Below are 19416 nucleotides of genomic sequence, written 5' to 3' on the forward strand. Positions count from 1 at the left end.
TCGAAACAAAGAAATAAAAACGTAAATAAACATTTTGCTGTAAATAAAAGCAAAGGCATTGTTTTATGTAATGCAAATTCGGAACGTAAATAAACTTAACTAAAAAAAGCACCAAATTAGAGCCACGTCACATTCCAAAAAGACCTTTAAGGTCATCTATAGTGAGTTTGGAGCTAACTGTATTGCCCGTAAGGACGCCGTTGGCCAGTTCCAATTTCTTATCCTGTAAGGCTTTGATCCGCTGCTCAACAGTGTCCACGCACATGAACTTATAGATGATAACGTCTTTCTTTTGACCAACGCGGTAAATGCGGTCCTGGGCCTGCGCTTCCAACTGGGGATTCCAATGAAGATCCAAGAGTAGAAGGTGATTGGCACCAATCAGGTTCAAGCCCACACCGCCAGCGGTGAGGGAGAGCAAAAGAATGCGGTGTTGGTTGTTCGGATCGTTGAACTGATTTACTATATCCTGACGGCTTTTCACCGGAACGGCTCCGTTCAGGGACAAGGTCGGAACTCTATCCCTGTTCAAAAATTCACGCAGAATTTCAAGCACCGAAGTCCACTGCGATACCACTATGGCTTTATCGTCCGAGCCCATCAGAATGTTTGACTTAAGTATGTCAATCACCTTTGTGATTTTGGAAGAGGGACGTTTTAGATCAAATACCGGATTGCTGCGTTTCATCACATTCTTGGAGGCCTTGGCGATGCGAGCTTCATCTGCCCCCAATGGAGGGCCAGCGTCATCTTCACCGCCTCCCCCAAAACCAGAAGGCTGAGCCTCAGTAGAGGTGTCGGTAATGGCCAGTTTGTTGAGCTGCGCCAGCAAGTCGATTTCCGGCGAATCGCTGTCACTCTCAGCGCCCATGTTCTGGGTCTCCTCTCCATCTAGCATCTGAAAATAAAATTTTGGGCAATAAGTTAATACGGTTCAATGTTTTAAAACAAAAATTATATATATCTATATAAACTTGAATCTATAACAAAACTGTGGTATTTTATATAACGAATAATATCGATTATTTTTAAAATCAAACATGAAAGAAAACAACTATTCAAAAATTAAAAGTTCTTGAAAACTTTTAAATTTCGATTTTTATGCGTATATGTTTAAAAACAATGAAGCTTTGATGATTTTAAGCTCAATTGTTCGATGGTTCCTATGGCAGCTATATGAGATCGTTTTCCGATCTCAATAAAACTAGAAGCGTACATCTGAATTGTATTACTGTATTACTATGTCCAAAAGAATATAAAAAACAAAAAATAAAAAAAATAGAGAAGTTACATTTTTGTATTTATTTTGTTTTAACATTCCGATTGTTCCCATCATTAGCTCAATGATAAAGTCGAACGATTTTTAGAAATTTAAGCCATAATTCCTAAAAATTTTACTGAAAACAACGGCAAAGTTTTAATTTTGTTCAAATATTTTTTTGATTGTTCTAATGGGAGCTATGTATATGCTTTAGTCGTCCGATCCAGCTCGTTTCGACCTTTATACTGCCTGCAATAGAAAGACAACTTTTGGGAATGAGAGACTAGCTTGCGTCGAAACCGACGGATGGACATGCAGATGCATGAAACTTTCCCAAAAATTGTTTTCCTATTGCAGGCAGTATTTAAGTGGGAACGAACCGGATCGGGGAAAAAAAACGAAACAAAATTATAACTTTCTTTGTTTTTCTAATTTTTTTTTAAAAAAACAAATTTTAACTTCTCTATTTTTAAAAAAATTTTTTTTTTTTTGGTGTTAGTAATGGTCTAATAATTTAGAATAACGGTTTTAATTTTATTCAAATCGGAAAACGATTTCATATAGCTGCCATAGGAATGATTGAATAACTTTTGTTTTTAAACGTAAACGCAAATAAATCGAAATTTAGATGTTTCAAAGAATATTACATTTTTGCAATAGCTGCAAGGGTATATAAGATTTGGTTTGCCAAAGCTTGCTTGCTTTTTTGTTAAAAATTTGTTTCAATTGTGTTGAAACTTTTCAAATGAACGAGTCAAGTTCACCGAACAGAACGACGGACTGTAAGGCCTTCTTCAGAATAAGAAAATATTATATTTCTTATAATTCACCTTACAGAAATTTTTTGGAAATTTTTTACAAACATAATCTTTAATTTGGTTATTTTTCAAACTAAACTCACCGCATCGATTAGACCGGGATGACAGCAAATCTGTCGCAGACGCAGCAAAAGCACAAGAATATCATGAGATTTGACCTCCTTTTTGCTGCCTGCCATTCTGGAGAACTTTTCGTGCATTTTGTAGTAGGCCCCATTGGGATCCTTAATTTGATTGTAGGTTGGCTTATTGGCCTCACTTCTGTAATTAAAATCCGTTTCCCTTTCGGCGCGCTGATGCAGAAACTGGGCGAAAAGAGTCCTGGAATACGTCATCACCGTTTGGTAAACATTCATTTCTTCGGTGCCCAGCGAGATCTCTGTGAGGCGCATTTCCTTTTTGGGCAAGCTACTGAGTTTGCCCTCCAACTGCAGCTGAGCCTTGGTGCGCCTCAGCATGATCGACTTCATCAGCAGATTGAGGCGGTTCTGCCCCCCGGCGCTCTTGTTGTCAATCCACTTCTTCCACGTGTTTAAATCGTCGAACGGATGGCAACGAAGGAACTTTAACAGCGCATACACATCAAGCTCCTTGTTTTGGATTGGAGTGCCAGTCAGGGCCCAACGATATTTGCCCCGCAAATCACTGACTGCCACAGACGACTGTGACTTGTGGTTGCGCACCACATGCGCTTCATCCAGAATGATCCGGCGCCACTTGACACCGAACACGGCACTCAAGTTCTTGTGCTCGCGGGCTACAATTTGGTAGGTTGTCACCACAATATCGTAGGTACGAAGGTGCTTGCCCTTGGTCTCCCGGTTGTTACCGTGGTGCACGCAAACGGTTAGCTTGTGACGCGACACCTTGGATTCCACCTCGCTCTCCCACTGACGCAGCAAGCTGGCCGGGCACACCACCAAAGTGCCACCCTTGTGAGCTGAAAATGTTGTACAATAAACCACAAATCAATTAATAAAGTCGCAATGCAGATTAAATACTTTAAGGAGTTAATCAGTTCGTTGTTTCTAAAAGATAAAAACTTCAAAAAAAAAACGTATACTACATTCTTAGAAGTCGTGGTAATGACACTTACTGTCCTTGCGTCCTTTGGAGGTCCATCCGGCGGCACTTTTTCGTTTTTGATTCTTATCATCATCAGGGTCGCTGCCGCTACTTTGGTCTTCCCTCTGGTCCCTCTCCTGGCGATTCTTGCATGCCAGCACCGATGAGATCATGGTCAGCGTCTTGCCCAAGCCCATGTCGTCTGCCAGGATTCCGCCGCGAGTAGCCTGACGTTCGCGCCATGACATCCAGGCTAGGGCGTGCTTTTGGTGGTCCATCAGTGCGACTTTTAGGCCTTTCGGGTCCTCCGCCAGCACTTCGGGTCCGGGGCAATCCTTCAGCGAGCCATGCAGGTCCTACAAAGACAGTCATTAGACGCAATGTCCTCTACTTAAGGAAATGGGTTTTCCAGTATCACGAATTCAGGTTTCGAATCCTTAATCTTCGCCTGCTCTTGGACAGCCGCCGCACAGTAACTCGTGCCCAGCGACCCCCAAATATGAGCATGCCAATCAGATATCCGTTCTGACTCATCACAAATGAACAAAAAAAAAAGGGTAAGAAATCAGCAAGTGAGGAATGCAGTCTTTGGTCATTTTTAAACATTTTAGCCTTATTAACCGAAAGGGTAAAAGCAAAATATAGCACAAAAAATTAGAAAAGATCGTTTTATCATAATTTTAGCTTATTAAGTTATAATAAATATTATTTGTGCGCTGTTTAAGATTTTTATATAAATTGTAATTAAAAACAAGTTCGGTAGATAATAGCAATCAAGGTATACCGAAGTTTGGTTTGTCCAAACAAAAAAAAGATATATTAAAAGAAAATTAATAAAATTTAACAAAACAAAAATAAGTATTTCGAATGAATTAAAGTCTCTCAACCTAGTGGCCCTCAAAAAACAAAAAAATGTACACTTAAAAAGTTTATTTTTTAAATATCTGGTTTTTAAGCTATATAGATTGTACTATTCGTTTTACAAATTAAAGACAAGAACGGAATTTTTAATATTTGATATAAATGTCCGACCGCAACATTTTAAAGCATGATCAGTGTACACATGTAAAAATAAGATTTTTAAACTTTTAAGAATCTATCTTTTCCATTGCGCAAAAAATCGTCAAAAATAATCGTATGATTAGTACGATAAATAGATGGCAGAAACCATTCATATTAAGAAATAAAAACTAGAAGGAACGCTACTGTCGAGTGCACCGACTATAACATTTTCGTAACGATCGGGTTTTAGGAGAGGTGGTGGTGTTTTCAAATATCCAAAAATGTACATTTATGATAATAACTTCTAAAACAGAGGTTTGATTTGGAATGCTTTTAAATCCAAAAACCAGAGGCCTTTTAAAGTTACCAAGATCTCGACGTTCCCTTGGACGACCAGACAAATGTTGATTTCGATCAACAACGAATACAATATAACCTTTTCCAGAATAATGGGTATAAAAACATTGAAATTTAACAATTCTGACCTGATTGTTCCAATGTAACTTGATCTGCGTACGCACAAAAAACAAATTGCGAAAGTTTTAAGTATCTAGCTGGCAAACGGTCTTGTCACATTAATTCTTGCTAAAACAATAAAATACGTAAACCTATCTTCAGTATATTGGCTTCACTGCATTAATTATTCAAATAAATTTCAAGGAACTACTTTTTTAATATCTGTAGATAAAAAAATAATGCAAAGACTGTTTTCCACCATCGCTACATTTCCCCAACGATAAGAAACCCAAATAATTTAGCCAACCTTCAATGATTCCATAGTCAGAGCCTTCTGGTTGTTGAACGTGGCCATGCCCTGGGTGCCCGTGTAAACTGGCTTGATCTGGTTAACCTCTGCCGACAAGTCATCCCAGTCTAAGGTATCGATTTGTGGGGCCGGAGGTGCATTGAACATTGGTTTCGGCACCTTGATCACGGGCACCTTGCTCGGTTCCACTTTCAGTCTGTTCGTGGTTTGCTCAATTATGTCGACGTCTTTGCGTAGGCGGTCTATGCGCTGCATAATCTGATTGCCCTTGTCGGGCAGCTTGTGGGCCACCTTCTCGAACAACTTCTCTGCTTCGCTAAGCTGGGTACGCTTCTCAGCCAGCTTGCGCATCTCGTCCTCGTAGACCTCCGGGCTGACCACCTGCTGTTCTTCACTCTTCACCCCCAAATAGCGTTGGGCGACGGGCGGTGTTTTTTGCTTGAGGGCCGCCAGAATAGTGGGCTGGCTGAGATTCTTACTGGTCCCCAGAGCACCTGCGCTGCTTCTGGGCGAGTATGATCTGGATGAACGCACTAAACGAGAACCGGGAATGTTTTCCTTGTTGTTGGCGGCGTCTTCATCCGTGCTGGACGATATTTCAATAGGCGTCTCCTTGTTGCTGAGTATAAGGACATCACTACTGCTGGACTCATCCGGAGAATCTGGATCCGCAGCCCCGAGGGTTGAGTGCAGGGCCTCTTGGATGTTGCCGGCGAATTGAGTGGTGTAGCGCGGCACGCCATCTCCTACAGCGGCTGCCTGTAGAGTCTGCGGCTCCTCATCGTTGTACTCGATCTCGCTGTCGCCGTCGCTGAGATCCTGGGGTCGCACCCCCGTGATGCTCATTCGGGTGCAGGGAGAGAGGGCGCGCTGTTCCAGCTCCTCATCACTTTCTTCGGTATCGGAGGGGATTCCCAGAGGCCGGAGCCTTTTCTTTTTGGTGCTCTTGGCTGGCGGGTTAACGCTCTCGTCCTCCGATGTACTGGCTTCCTCAGATTCCTCAGATTCCGCCGACTCACCGGTCCCGGTCTCTTCTGATTCTTCCGACTGCTCCACCAGCCGGGAATCCTCCGGCTCAGTATCCGTTTCATCTATAAACGTGCCAGCGCCTTTGCTATTTTGGCTGCTGAGATGCGAAGATTTGCTTGATCGGACTAGGTCGCATGGAATGTAAAGAAATAGCTAATTAACTACATTCAGTTCTCACCACCAATTACTAACTTGAACTTGTGTTGTTGACCACCGAATCCTCCTCTTCGTGGCTGAAGTACTGCTCACTTTCACTTGACATTTTTACCAAATATTAATTTACAAAAAATGCTTGCAACTCAGCGCCATTTAATTTATAATGACACCACGAACAGAGATGCCACCCATCCAAAATATTGCCATCAAATATCGATACATTGCAAGAATGAACTTTACAGGGTATTTCCACAGATATCCATCCAATTTCCACCATCCGTTGAAGGGATGGTCCATAAGGTTTTGCCGTTTCAAAAACTTCCCAATTAGTCCGCCGTTAAAATTTGACGGACTAATTTTGCCGGTGTTTCTGCCGTGCAGCCCTCGTTCCACGCAGTCTATCCCTGAAACACCGTTGGCATTTTTTAAAAAAGTGAAACTCCGGTTTCCACAAAGCACATCCACTATCCGATTTCAACTGACCTTAACGGCTGCACCTCATCAAAACATAAACAAAGATGTTTGACCTGTTGACCTTGTTTACGTTTTGACAAACCACAGCAATTGAAGCTAAAATCGGAAGGTGGAAGGTGGACGTGCTCTGTGGAAATCGGAGTTTCACATTTGTTAAAAATTCCAATGGTTTGCAACGGATGGACTGTGTGGAAAGGTGGCAGTCCGCCGTTCAACTTTGCCGGACTTTGACGGACTAATGAGATATATTGTTTCGGTTTTGAAAACTATTGTGATTTTGAACAAGTTTAAAACTCCGATTTCCAGAAAGCAAAACATAAACATAGATGGTTGAACTGTTGACTTTGTTTATGTTTTGACGACCGATAGTTAACGATATATCGTTAGGGCCACCACTAAAACAGCTGGTTGAAGCCAAAAACAATTTCAGTCAAATGAAATTTGATTTTGTCTTTTCCTCAGCTCAAAACTGATTTCTTTACTTCCTTTCCTAAACTTTTTAAATGTGTTGGTAAATGCACTGCCATAAGACAGCTTAATGCACCCCTGATCTAGCCCTATAGGAAAATTTTTGGCACGGCAAAGCCTAAAATTATATGCACATTACAGTATTCTTTGGAAGAGACGGTGAAAAAGTGAAATACAATTCAGACAGTCACCGTCTACCGCCAATGTCTTTTTTCAGCATGTCTGTGGGAACAGAACTTATGGATTGTGGACGGATTGTGCTTTGTGTGAACAAAATATATCATCTGTTTTCAGCTATCGAAACGCCATTCGATAGACTGCACTGCAAGGCGAGGCGACAGTTACCAACACTGCCCGCGGACTTGTTCGAAAGTGTTTAAGCTATATTACATCAATGTTTTTATAAAGAAATGGCTCCAGATAGTAAGTACCCAATCAAATATTCAATAACAAGACACTAACATTGATTGGATTTCAGAGTCACAAAGTCCGTACGCGAGATTGGGTTCGCCGCCATGCTCCAGTTCAGCAGCGATCGGAAACATAAATAATTCCTCGTGTGGTTTTAAAAACTCTTTGTTTCATGATATGGACATCTCCTCTTCGTTGGAAGACAACGGCAGTGTCCAAAATGAGACAGTCCTTAACTTGACCGACAGCTCTAAGGAAATTAGCAACCAGCTGCCGCCAACTAATCAGCTTTCAGAGCCAAAAAACGTGTATGCGAGATCTGATTCGCCGCCCTGTTGCAGTTCAGCAGCGATCAGAAACCTAAATGATTCCTTGTTTAGTTTTGGAAACTCTTCGCTTCACCACATGGACATTTCATCTTCATTGGAAGACAACAGCAACCGTGATCAGACATTCGACAAATTGACCGACAGTTCTGATGACATTTTCGACCAGCAGGCGACAAACGACGATGGTCAAGAATTGACCAGTGGTAAGCGGGTGGATTTATACATAGATGCATTTATTCTTACCTAGTCTCATTTTACCAACAGAATACGCAAGCAATGCAGGTGCTATATTCGTCAGCGCTTCGGAATATTCTGAAAAAAAGAAGCAGATCGATCAGCTGGTGCAGAATATGCTGGGCATGGAGCAACTGCAGCGCCAGCTGGAAGAGAATGGCTCCACCAACGAGGAGCTCCTCGACCTGAAATTGCGCCTGGATAAACTCAATGGGCGCCTAGAGGCATTGGGGGAGTTTCTGGACACGCTGCGCGTCCATGAGGATCAGTCGGCCAACAGGATCAAGGAGGAGGCCGAGCAGATCGAACAGCCCCGTTGGTCCAACTTGTATTCCGGTCTGAACCGCTATCGCCACAAAGCCAAGCACACTTCTGCCGAGTTTTATCAGCACAAGAGCAACATTATCGACAGTCTGAAGGTACATAAATTATCTCGTTTTTTAGACTATACGGTAAAAGAAATTTAGCCTATTATAGACTTTCTTAGTTTATATATTAAAAAAATGGTTTGTGTATCTGAAATAGGTTTCCAAATTTGAAATTCACTTAGGTTTCACTTATCCCTTTAGTTATTAGTTCATTTTGTTATACCCTTGCAGAGGGTATTATAGTCATTTCCGACCCTATAAATATATAATGTATATAATGTATAATTATACATTAGGAGGGTACATCTAGCCATGTCCGATTGTTTGTCCACTTGTTTCTACGCAAGCTAGCCCATCAGTTTTAAAACAATTAGTAGAAGTTGCAAAGAGCCGGACCGGACGACTATAGCATACAGCTCCCAGTTTTATTCAGAAAGTTTTAAAACTAATAGACTAGTGTTGCGTAGAAAAGAACGGATAGACGGACACGTCTAGATCGACAATCCTAGTGATGCTGACAAAGAATATATATTCAAAAAATCCAAAATATTCCCCAACCAAAAAAAAAAAATTAAAACAACATTGTTTTTTTTTTACACAAAATGGAGTCGTCAAAGGCCTTATTATCTTAAATTGGGAAATAAATTTAAACGATCTGTAAACATTTACAAAAAAACCGACTTAATGGGAGAACTGAAAGAAAGGTCCCGTCTAGCATTTGAAGTTTGAAAAGAATTGCTACATTGGGCCGGGGGAAAGTTTTAAATCGAATTTTAAAACTATGGTTTTTTCTATAAAAAGAGTTTACTTTTCAACCAATTGCTACAATTTTACATAAAGTCTTTTCTTTCGCTATCAATATATTACAAATTCTAAGAGTTAAGAATTGTCAAGTATAACTGCCTCGATGGACAAATGAAATTGGCAATTAAGTTTTTTGTAATGCTTAAATAAGGAAGATAGAAAAAAATGCAAAACGAAATCAAACTCGCGAAATTGAACAATAAATTCGCCGTGAAAAAAAAATTGCAAGCAGCAGGAAAAAATCGGATTTTTTGCTAAATAGCACGCTTGGTTTTTTGTTCATTGATAAAGTCTACATATGTATGTGTTTAAATAAAACATTTTTGACATCGGATATGAATAATAAGATTTAAAAAAAAGTAAATTTAATTTTTTAGTTATTCAGGGTTTTCAAATCAATAAACTACAGCTGAATTTGGAAACTTTAGAATCTTGGCTCTCAATTTCTTAAGATTTACACAAACTATGTAGTTATAAATTGATCATCTTTTCACATGACTTCTTAAGAAATCACTGCCCGCATACTAGACAGTTACCTAGGTTCAAGAATTTGCCAAATAAATAAAAGTTGAAAAATGTTTTGGGTCCCGCAAATGTAAAATTCGATAGCTTAAGAAATAGCAAAGGATAAATTGTAGATTCACACTTACCTCTTTTCTTTCATGTTCTATATATTATATATTATATATATATTTTAGACGCTGTATGAGCCTTCGGAGCCCACTCCTGCGACCGATGACTTGGAGAAGCAGCCTGCCCTTCTAATGGTGCGACTGTTGAAGCATCAGCAGGCAGGCCTGAAATGGATGCAGTTCCGTGAGCGGCAGAAGATCTCTGGCGGAATTTTGGCCGACGACATGGGTCTGGGCAAGACCCTGAGTATGATTGCCCTGGTGCTGGCTGCACAGGAAACTAAAAACAAAAAACGGGCGGATAAGCAGCGTTCCCTGGAGCAAAAGTGGACCCAAGAGTTCAATCGATTTAAGACAAAGAAAATGCCAAAATTTCGTATTTTCGATGATGAAGAAGAGTCCGAAGAGGAGAAAGAGGCGTACGAACCGCCAGTGAAGCGCGAATGCCAAGCGCCCGAAACAGTGGTTTTCAGTTCAGATGAAGAAGAGGAGAACCTGGCAACTGTTCCCACGGCGGACACACTGGTTGTGTGTCCCATGAGCGTGATGTGCCAGTGGGCCCAGGAAGTGTTGACCAAGGTGGCACTGAATGCCATCAAGGTGTTGACCTTCCACGGAGCCAACCGCCGTGAGATCGGGCTAGAAGTGTTCAGAAGCTATGATTTAGTTATTACTTCGTACAATGTCTTGATGAGCGAGTACAAGAGATTTGGGAACAGATCCCTGTTGTTTGCCGTCCGCTGGAACCGTGTGATCCTCGACGAGGCGCACATCATTCGAAATGTGAAGACCAGTTGCTGCAGTTCCGTGTGCCAACTGAAAGCCCGTTGCCATTGGGCCTTAACCGGCACTCCTGTCCAGAATCGTGCCATCGACGTGTTCGCCCTGCTTCGCTTTCTGGAAGTACCCAACTTTCGCGACCTCCAGCAGTGGAAGAGGTACTTAAACGAAGGCATGCACGCCCACCGCCGACTGAACTTCATTATCAAACCTCTAATGCTGCGCAGGACGAAGCAACAGCTCCAGGATTCGGGAGACATGCCTGCCCTGCCCCCTCTAAGGGTTGAACTAATCTGTGTGCAGCTCTCGGAGCCGGAAATGGCTGTGTACCAGATCCTGTCTGCCATCTCGCAAAAAATCTTCACGCAGTTTCTGCTGCAACGCGAGAAGGGCAACAGCGATTTAAACTATTATTCGCTGGAAGCGACACCTCAGTTTATTAAGGACATTTTTGAGGCCAAGTACACAGAGATCTACCATAGATTCTTGAGATCGCTTGGCTACAATCCGAAAGCTAAGATCAAGGGTATAGTTATCCTGGTGCTACTGCTGCGCTTGCGACAATTCTGTTGCCACCCGGGTCTAATGCTTGGGGTAGGTATTGTTAGAATAGCTTAGAGAATATTTAATTAAACTTTCATCTTTCGCCAGATGCTTTGTGGTTCCATGACTGCTGAAGATGTGCACAACATAAGGGTTGACGCCACAGATGTGGAGGAGGGCCAGCTTAAGATGGATGTACTTGCGGAGTTGGACAAATATGATCAACCCGCTGATGATGAGGATTTCTTTGACCAGGATGATAGCGTTCCCAGGACAAGCGTTGCCCGGACGAATGAAGTAAAAAATGAGAACGAAGGCATTAAAGAAGAGATTGTGCCATGGGATATGGGAGATGAACAATTATCAAGCAGTTCTTCAGCTAATCCATTAGATGCGGCAAGGGCTCTGAAGCTTCTTAGTCCTCAGAATCCTATTTTCGAGTTCAAACGCTCGTCTGCCAAACTAAAGCTTGTCATTGATAAGCTGGAGGAGCTGCTCACGGGTACCAACGACAAGATCATAGTTACATCACAGTGGATCAGCTATCTAGCTATCATCCGAAAGCGTCTGCAGGATCAGTCGTGGGAAACGCTTGACTTTAATGGCCAGCTGTGCGCCAAAGAACGCGAGATCGTGTTGCGAGACTTTAGTGCCGATAATGACAAGCGGGTTCTCCTGCTCTCGCTCACTGCTGGCGGAGTAGGCCTGAATCTCAACGTTGCCAACCATATGCTCATGGTGGACCTCCATTGGAATCCCCAGCTGGAGCGGCAGGCTCAGGATCGTATTTATCGATATGGTCAGTGCAAGCCCACCTTCATTTATCGCTATATGTGCCTGGACACTGTGGAGCAGCGCATCAAGGCGCTACAGGATTACAAGTTGGAAATTGCCAAAGTGGTGCTGCCCGAGGAAGAGGGAGGAGTGTCCGCTCGTGGTGGCGGTGGACTCAACCTCGCGGAGCTCAAGAAACTGTTCTCAATGTGAAATCAAAGATTTTATTTCGTTTGTTATTCATTTAGGAAGTTGTCATTTTTTATTTAATTTAAAACGTTTTTAGTTTCACTTATTTTTAAAAACCAGACATCATATAAAGTTATGTAACCTCTAGTTTAATCGGTCACTTCGTCTGCACATTAAATGTGCTTTAAGAACCACTAAAGTATTTACATGCGTTTAATAAGAATATAATATATTTTTCTGTTGCCATTTAAAAAGTGTTCATTATTGTGTTTTCAATTTGTTTAAGAGTTTAATTCAAATATAACACCCAAAGCTAAACTTTATTTAGTGCATATAAAAACTTTTAAATTAATAAAATTGGGAAGAAGAAATCGGCCAAGATCGGACGTCTTTATCCTATAGCTGCACAAAGTATAAATCGCTGATTTTCGCCAAAACCAGTGTTTAAACCCAATTCCTAAATATTTGATCAAAATCAATTGACTACATCCTTATTTGTATATATGAAAATCTGGACGATCGCACTACTATATATTATAGTTGCCATAAGAACAATCGGGTGAATTCCGATAAATTGATTGTTTTCAAAGAATTTTGCGTATATCTTGTTTTTTTGACTTATTTGGTTATATATCATTTCGAATCCAAACACTTTAAAACACAGTATTTCTAATTTGCTTAGCTACAACAACAAATATTTTAAATATATATATTCCAATCCGTCTATCCGTCCTTTTCTACGCAAATTAGTCTCTAAGTTGTAAGGCTACTTTCCCAAAAGTTGTCTTTCTGTTGTAGGTTGTAAGCAAGTCGGAATGGGCCAGATCGAACGACTATATTTTATAGGTTCCATATGAACAATCGGAAAAATATATGACAAAAAATTATAGCTTCGCTGTTTTTCCTTTTTTTGTACACTTTTTAATAAAGATTAAATAATTTTGTTAAAATCTGAAGACTTTGTCATATAGCTCCTATTGACACAATCATAAAAATAAAAAAAAAAATTTTAACTTCGCAGTTTTTTCAATTTGCTTTAAAATTGGCATATAGAAATAGTTTAATATATTAAAATTACGATTTTAGTCTCTCGTTTTCTCAATTGATTTTAATATAGTTCGGTACAATGGTTTGCTATTTCAAAATTCAAAAATTAAGATTTTAGTTATATAAAATTCGGACAACGATTTTATATAGCTGCCATTATTTATTTTTAAATAAACTTTAACATCCACAAATCGTGAAAGTCTGTCACGTCACTCTGAGTTATTGATCGGAAACCGACCTGTTATCATATAAGTTATTAAGTAATTAAATCTTCTGACGCCACACAGACATTGTTTGTTTTGTTTTGCGAATATTTAGTCTGAAATTTGTTAGCTGGGTAACGGGTATCAAATGGTCGGAAAACTCAGCCACAGCCGCATTTCATGTCCAAAAATTAAAATCAGAAATCTATATTTCTGTAGAGCAGGCAATACAACAACCCGAAACCGTAAATTTTTTAAAATTTTGATCCGTTTATTTGTTTACCCTTGCAGAGAATTTTATGATTTTAGTCAGGAGTTTGCAACGCAGTGAAGGAGACATTTCCGATCCTATGAAGTATATATATTCTTGATCAGCATCACTAGCAGAGTCGCTCTAGCCATGTCCGTCTGTCCGTCCGTCCTATGTTTAGTTAGTTTTTCGATATTTAGTGATGGTTTCTTTTTTAAGAATTACGTTTTAAATTTGATTTAAATCGGACGACTATGTCATATAGCTCACATAAAAAAACCGAAATACTAAAAATATTAACTTTAACTCAACAAAAAATCGGATATCAATTTACCTAAACAGTTTAAAAGCTTGAAAAGTCTATTCGACAAATGTTGAACAAATAAATAAATACCAACCAAAAATTTGTTGCTCTTTATTTATTTTGTACAATATTTTTATTATACCCTTGCAGAGGGTAATATAATTTCAGTCAGAAGTTTGCAACGCAGTTAGAAGACGTTTCCGACCCTATAAACTATATATATTCTTGATCAGCATCACTAGTAGAGTCGATCTAGCCATGTCCGTCTGTCCGTCCGTTTCTACGCAAACTAGTCTCTCAATTTTAAAGCTATCTGCATTAAACTTTCCCAAAAGTTTTCCTTCTTTGCAGCTAGTACATAAGTCGGAACGATCCGGAGCGGACGACTATAGCATATAGCTCCCATAGGAACAATCGAAAAAAAAAAATAACAACTGTTTTAAAATTTTTGTAGTCAGTTTTTCTGTATTAAGTAATGGTTTCTTTTTTAAGAATTACGTTTTAAATTTGATTCAAATCGGACGACTATGTCATAAAGCTCATATAAAAAAAAACCGTAATATTAAAAATATTAATTTTAACTCATCAAAAATCTGACATCTATTTACCGTATAAAGTTTGAAAGGTTGGAAAGTCTATTTGGTATCGGCAGATGTTGAACGAATAAATATATACCAACCAAAAATTTGTTTCTACTTATTTATTTTATACAATATTTTTATTAAATAATTGTTATAACTTCAAGGGTATGTAAACTTCAACTTACCGAAGCTGGCTTTTTTTCTTGTTTAAAGTCATATAAAGTTTTATTTTATAGGCTCCGATATCGAAATATATTTATTTTTCATTTTAAACGATTATTTCGGTCCTTGTTATGAAGGAAAATCAAAGACGACCATATAGAAAGCAAATCTGAAATGGGACCAAAATTAGGTAGACCAGTAACAAAAAAAAGTGTAATTGCCAATTTTCATTTATTTATTGAAAGCTTCTAAAATTAAAACGTCTACTTTGAAACTCGGAGACCACATTTTTTAACGATGGTATTTATACGAAAACGCACGTTGTCCTAAAAAAATTCTTGATAAGTTCACACAGAAAAAAAGAACGAACAAAATCAAAAATGGTTCGGAAATCCACACTAAATTGCTTGAAAATTTTATGAACGAGCGTTCATGAAGTTTGAACAAACGGACTTATTTTTTACCGTTTTGACCGGATTTTAATCTGTGTAAAAAAAGGATAAAGGGTAGAATATACTATTTAAAGATTAAACCTAAAAATTGTTTATTTTTTAATTGTTATGAAACTTAAAAAATATCCAAAATTCGTTTCTTCAAGGGTTAACAGGACTTAAGATTAAATGTAATCAAACTCCTAGAGTGGTCAATCCATACTCCAATGAAATGGACATATTCAATTAATATTCAAAAATAGTAATCTTTAAATTATAGTTAAACCATATGACAGTTATTCTCGCAATGGTCCTTTCGTTCAAATTATTTTGAACAAATCAAACTAAAAACACAATTGAGAAAACTAAATTTTAGTACCGAATAACAAATGATTAGGTTTTCAGTCAGCAAAGAAATTGGATATTATAACAGTGGGTATAAAAAGTGTTCTGCTAGTTATATGGTCGCCGGGATGGCCATCCTCTTGGACATTATCTTCCCTTGGATTGATGCCAAGGTGTTGCTGTGAATACGTTTTTTGTGCTTTCGCAAATATTCCACATCCACGAACACCAAACAGCAGAACTCGCAGCGAAACAGATCTCCCGAGTGACCACGTTCATGCCTCTTGAGATGAGCCTCTGTGCGGAATTCCTTGCTACAGTAAGAGCATTTTACTGGGTCCAAACCTCGATTGTGGATGAGCATATGTCGCCTCAGGTTGGAATTACTAAAAAAGTCCTTGAAGCAAACATGGCACTTCGGTTTGCTGTTGGTTGGAAAGTTCATATCGTTATTTTTAGGGTCAGCTTCTTCGCTTGTCGTACTTTGAAAAGAAACATCTGGTTTTAGAAAATTCCACTTGCTGAAAAGTTACAAAAAGGGTAAAGTTAAGTTACATAAGACCAGCAAAAATAGTGTTTCTCATAAACAATATTACCCACCGCAGCAGCTTGGGTCCAAGCACATTATGAATACTCAAATTCTCTTTGTCGAAAAACGTATCGCCCGTTCTGGTTGGAAATACAACAAAGTTAAAATCGTTCAAATAGTGCGCTGAACTCACACCCACGTTTTAGGCAAAGATTGACCCTTTGACCTGCCATTGACCTGCGGTTTCATATCCTCCTCCTGATCGCTCACCTCCGAGTCGAGGTCGAGGTCCTTTGTGGAATCGGATTCGAACGATCCCAGTAAGTGCTCCGGTAGGTGCTCCCTCCGATGAAGTATCAGCTGGAGGCCCTCGCTGAACACGGCCGAGCACTCGCTGCAGGAGAGCGGACCATCGTTGTCGTGGCTGCGAAGGTGTCTCTTGAGGTAATCCTTCCGCACGAAGGCCTTTGGGCAGTGAGGGCACTTGTGCGTTGGCTTGCTTATGTGGGTCAGCAGATGTCGCCGCAGGTTGTACTTGTTAGTGCACGACCTTGGGCAGTAGGGGCACCTGTGGCACATCTTACTGATATGAGCCCTCAACTGAGTTTGAGAGGAGAACATCTTGGGGCAGTGCGGGCACTTGTAGTTGCCATTGGCATCGGAACGCACTCGTCGCTGCATCATTTTGGCCCTCCTGAAAATAAAAATAATAATAATTCGATTAAGTTAGCTGTTGTGGCCATGCAATTATCTTTTTTTTGAACGATCCGCCATTAGTTGATTAACATCACCTCTGGACGTTTGGTTTCCGTAGACTGGTTCTAGCTTATGACTTAAGTAAAACCAAATTTTAAATATTTATTTAATATTTAATATATTTTAGAGAAATCTTCTTGAAGGTCAATTGAAAAAAATGTATATTATTAAAAGTAGCAAAGCCAAAATGATTTTCCTCTCAATTATTCAATTGTTTCTATGGCAGCAATATAATAGTTTTCCGATTATTACTAAATAGCAAAATGGAATTGAGAAAAATATTTTAAAGTTTCAAAAATCTAAATAACACTCTATGAATAGTCGGCAAATAACTGTATGGTTAGTATTACAGATATATGGCAGCTATAGGATGTCAAATAAAAACATTTCTTAACCAGAAAAAAATGTCGCCACTATCGCACCTTAAACACAATTTCTGATATCAAATTTTGTTACGAAAAAATTAACAAACATTCGACGAAATGAATAAACTTTTAAAATGTTCCCGTTCGGACCGCTTCAGCCACGTATTTAAACTTTTTGCCTTCGCAGGCATTTTTTGTCGCAGCTTTTGGCTATACCTTAGTACTTTTTTTTTAACAAATTACCTTTGGGGAGGCTTTAAAGCCTAAATAACAAAAAAGAAGCAAGCTATTCCAAAAATTAAATATTTTTGAACACAACAACATTCCGAATTTTATGCTAATATGTTTAGCAAACGGCTATATGACATCGTTTTTCGAATATAATAAAACTATCTAACTTTTCAGGGGAAAAAAAGAAGAACAAAATTATGGTTTTGCTCCTTTTTTTAATTTATAGTTATTTAGAATTTACAATTTTAGAGTTAGAGTTTAAATTCTATTAAAATCGGACGACTTGTGACTCACATGGAAAAAATAACTTCTCTATTTTTGAATTTTTATTTTCAAATTCTTGTGGAAATAGTAATTATTTTATAGTTCAGATTTAAGATTTTAGTTTTATTCAGATCGGAAAACGATCTCATATCGCTGCCATAGGAACGATCGAACAATTGAGCTGAAAATCATCATAGCTAAAATGTTTTTAAACATATTCGCATAAAAATCGAAATTTAAAAGTTTTCAATAATATTTAATTTTTAAATAGCTTTAAGGTATGTATATAAACTTCGGCTTGCCGAAGTTTGCTTCCTTTCCTGTGTTATTTATTTTTATATATCTTTTGGATTTAGTAATATAGTCTAGGCAATTCAGAATAACGGTTTTAGTTTTATTCAAATCGGAAAACGACATCATATAGCTGCCATAGAAACGATCGAAGAATTGAGCTTAAAATCATCATAGCTTCAATGTTTTCTCAAATAATGTACGCAAATAAATCGATATTTGAATCACTTTTCCAAAGATCACGAAATAAATAGTTCATGGATCGTAGTTAGAAGCCTATTCGAATTCACAGGAACTCATTGAAAAGCCTACTTAAATCAAATTACAAGAATGTATTACCCTGCAATAGGCCTCTTGCGAAGATCTGGAATTGAATTAAATTCGGCTGGAACATCTGCTTGGTTCTGATCAGTCTGCGTTTCCAGTTTCTGCTCTTGATGATTACGCCGATCTCCTTGGATCGGCTTCTGATGGAGGTCCTGATACTTATAAGAGTTCGTTCGAAGCTGCGCTCCCAGTTTTTGCTCCTGATGAGGACCACTTTCCATCATGTTTTCCGCCGGGAATGGCTGTTTGAGGACTTGGCAGTAGTGCTGGTAGCTCCGCTCGCTCATCCACTTGAACCGAAAGGCGTTTTGGGCGGCCAGGACGCAGGACAGGCAGATGAACTGCGGCAGGAGGTCCCCGCGTTCCACTGGGCGATTGGTGCACTGGACCAGAATGTCTGAGAGGTTCATCTCCGGCTTGTCGAGAGTCGGATCGCGGACATCGGTGAAGATATTCACCAGAGTGGCTGTCTCGTCCATACAAAACCGGCACACGTTCTTCATGATCTTTATCGTCAAATAATCTCCAAGCAAGACTTTTCAAATATTATTAAAATATTATTAATATTATATTATATTATGTTATTCAATAAATACTCAAAATACGATTGGAAATCAAAATCTTGCGAGATCTTGCCATTCTCCGTTGAATTTGATTTTACAATGGTTTTGATGGACTCATCGCTGGTAATTCATAAAAATGAACAGTAAATTTTTCTGAAAAAGTGTGTGTGTGCATGAGGTTTGAACAGGGTGGTGCAAAGAGGTTACTCTATTAACATTCAGTATTGTTTTTACATATTATTCTGCTGTCAATGTTTTTTACATGTGATTAACTTAAAACCAACATATATTATTAAAATTATATATATATTTAAATATTTTTAAACCCAATTTTATATATTATTAGGATGTATTTATAAAAATATACAGCTACAGGTGCAAAAAGGTTACTTCATCATTCAGTATTGTTCTTAAATATTATTCTGTTGTCAATTTTTCTTACATGTGATTGACTTAAAACCAACTTATATTATAAAAATATTTATATATTTAAATATTTAAAAACCCAATTTTACATATTATTAGGAAGTTTACATATAAATATAACATAGGTATATGAAATATAACAAAACAGCTATAAAGCAAATAAATTAAGAAAATTAATTCAAATTATCCTACATATATTTGTTACCTAAATACCGCTTAAAACTGTACGAATTAATTA

General features: G+C 38.7%; 3 protein-coding genes across 3 annotated transcripts; 1 reads left to right on the forward strand and 2 right to left on the reverse strand.

Moving 5' to 3' along the window:
* Nucleotides 1-32: 32 nt before the first annotated feature.
* On the reverse strand, nt 33-6274 carry LOC108141090 (transcription termination factor 2). The gene is made up of 5 exons (XM_017264289.2): nt 6134-6274; nt 4910-6066; nt 3176-3500; nt 2163-3019; nt 33-898 (listed from the first exon to the last, which is right to left on the reverse strand). The coding sequence occupies exons 1-5, from the start codon at nt 6201-6203 to the stop codon at nt 128-130; spliced, it is 3180 nt and encodes a 1059-aa protein (XP_017119778.1). The 5' UTR covers nt 6204-6274; the 3' UTR covers nt 33-127.
* A 766-nt stretch (nt 6275-7040) lies between these two features.
* Nucleotides 7041-12357, forward strand: LOC108141235 (transcription termination factor 2). The gene is made up of 5 exons (XM_017264491.2): nt 7041-7462; nt 7518-7982; nt 8044-8432; nt 9884-11191; nt 11249-12357. Exons 1-5 carry the CDS (start codon nt 7450-7452, stop codon nt 12125-12127), a joined length of 3054 nt encoding a protein of 1017 aa, XP_017119980.1. The 5' UTR covers nt 7041-7449; the 3' UTR covers nt 12128-12357.
* Nucleotides 12358-15451: 3094 nt separating this feature from the next.
* On the reverse strand, nt 15452-18692 carry LOC108140948 (uncharacterized zinc finger protein CG2678). The gene is made up of 4 exons (XM_017264016.2): nt 18202-18692; nt 16155-16649; nt 16027-16095; nt 15452-15947 (listed from the first exon to the last, which is right to left on the reverse strand). Exons 1-4 carry the CDS (start codon nt 18690-18692, stop codon nt 15539-15541), a joined length of 1464 nt encoding a protein of 487 aa, XP_017119505.1. The 3' UTR covers nt 15452-15538.
* Between the last annotated feature and the right edge of the window lie 724 nt (nt 18693-19416).

The sequence above is a fragment of the Drosophila elegans genome, unplaced genomic scaffold (assembly GCF_018152505.1).
Source record: "Drosophila elegans isolate 14027-0461.03 unplaced genomic scaffold, ASM1815250v1 contig_476, whole genome shotgun sequence".
Taxonomy (NCBI): Eukaryota; Metazoa; Arthropoda; class Insecta; order Diptera; family Drosophilidae; genus Drosophila; species Drosophila elegans.

Excerpts from the sequence above, each read along its gene's own strand:
- LOC108141090 (XM_017264289.2), bottom strand. The coding sequence starts at position 6,203 with ATGTCAAGTGAAAGTGAGCAGTACTTCAGCCACGAAGAGGAGGATTCG. Across the intron at positions 3,020-3,175 it reads CTCCAAAGGACGCAAGGACA|CTCACAAGGGTGGCACTTTG; the intron begins GTAAGTGTCATT and ends CAACATTTTCAG. Across the intron at positions 899-2,162 it reads ATCCCGGTCTAATCGATGCG|ATGCTAGATGGAGAGGAGAC; the intron begins GTGAGTTTAGTT and ends TTTTATTTTCAG.
- LOC108141235 (XM_017264491.2), top strand. Across the intron at positions 7,983-8,043 it reads TGGTCAAGAATTGACCAGTG|AATACGCAAGCAATGCAGGT; the intron begins GTAAGCGGGTGG and ends TTTTACCAACAG. Across the intron at positions 8,433-9,883 it reads ACATTATCGACAGTCTGAAG|ACGCTGTATGAGCCTTCGGA; the intron begins GTACATAAATTA and ends TATATATTTTAG.
- LOC108140948 (XM_017264016.2), bottom strand. The coding sequence starts at position 18,692 with ATGAAGAACGTGTGCCGGTTTTGTATGGACGAGACAGCCACTCTGGTG. Across the intron at positions 16,096-16,154 it reads GGTCAATCTTTGCCTAAAAC|AACGGGCGATACGTTTTTCG; the intron begins GTGGGTGTGAGT and ends ATTTCCAACCAG. Across the intron at positions 15,948-16,026 it reads CTTGGACCCAAGCTGCTGCG|CAAGTGGAATTTTCTAAAAC; the intron begins GTGGGTAATATT and ends GTAACTTTTCAG.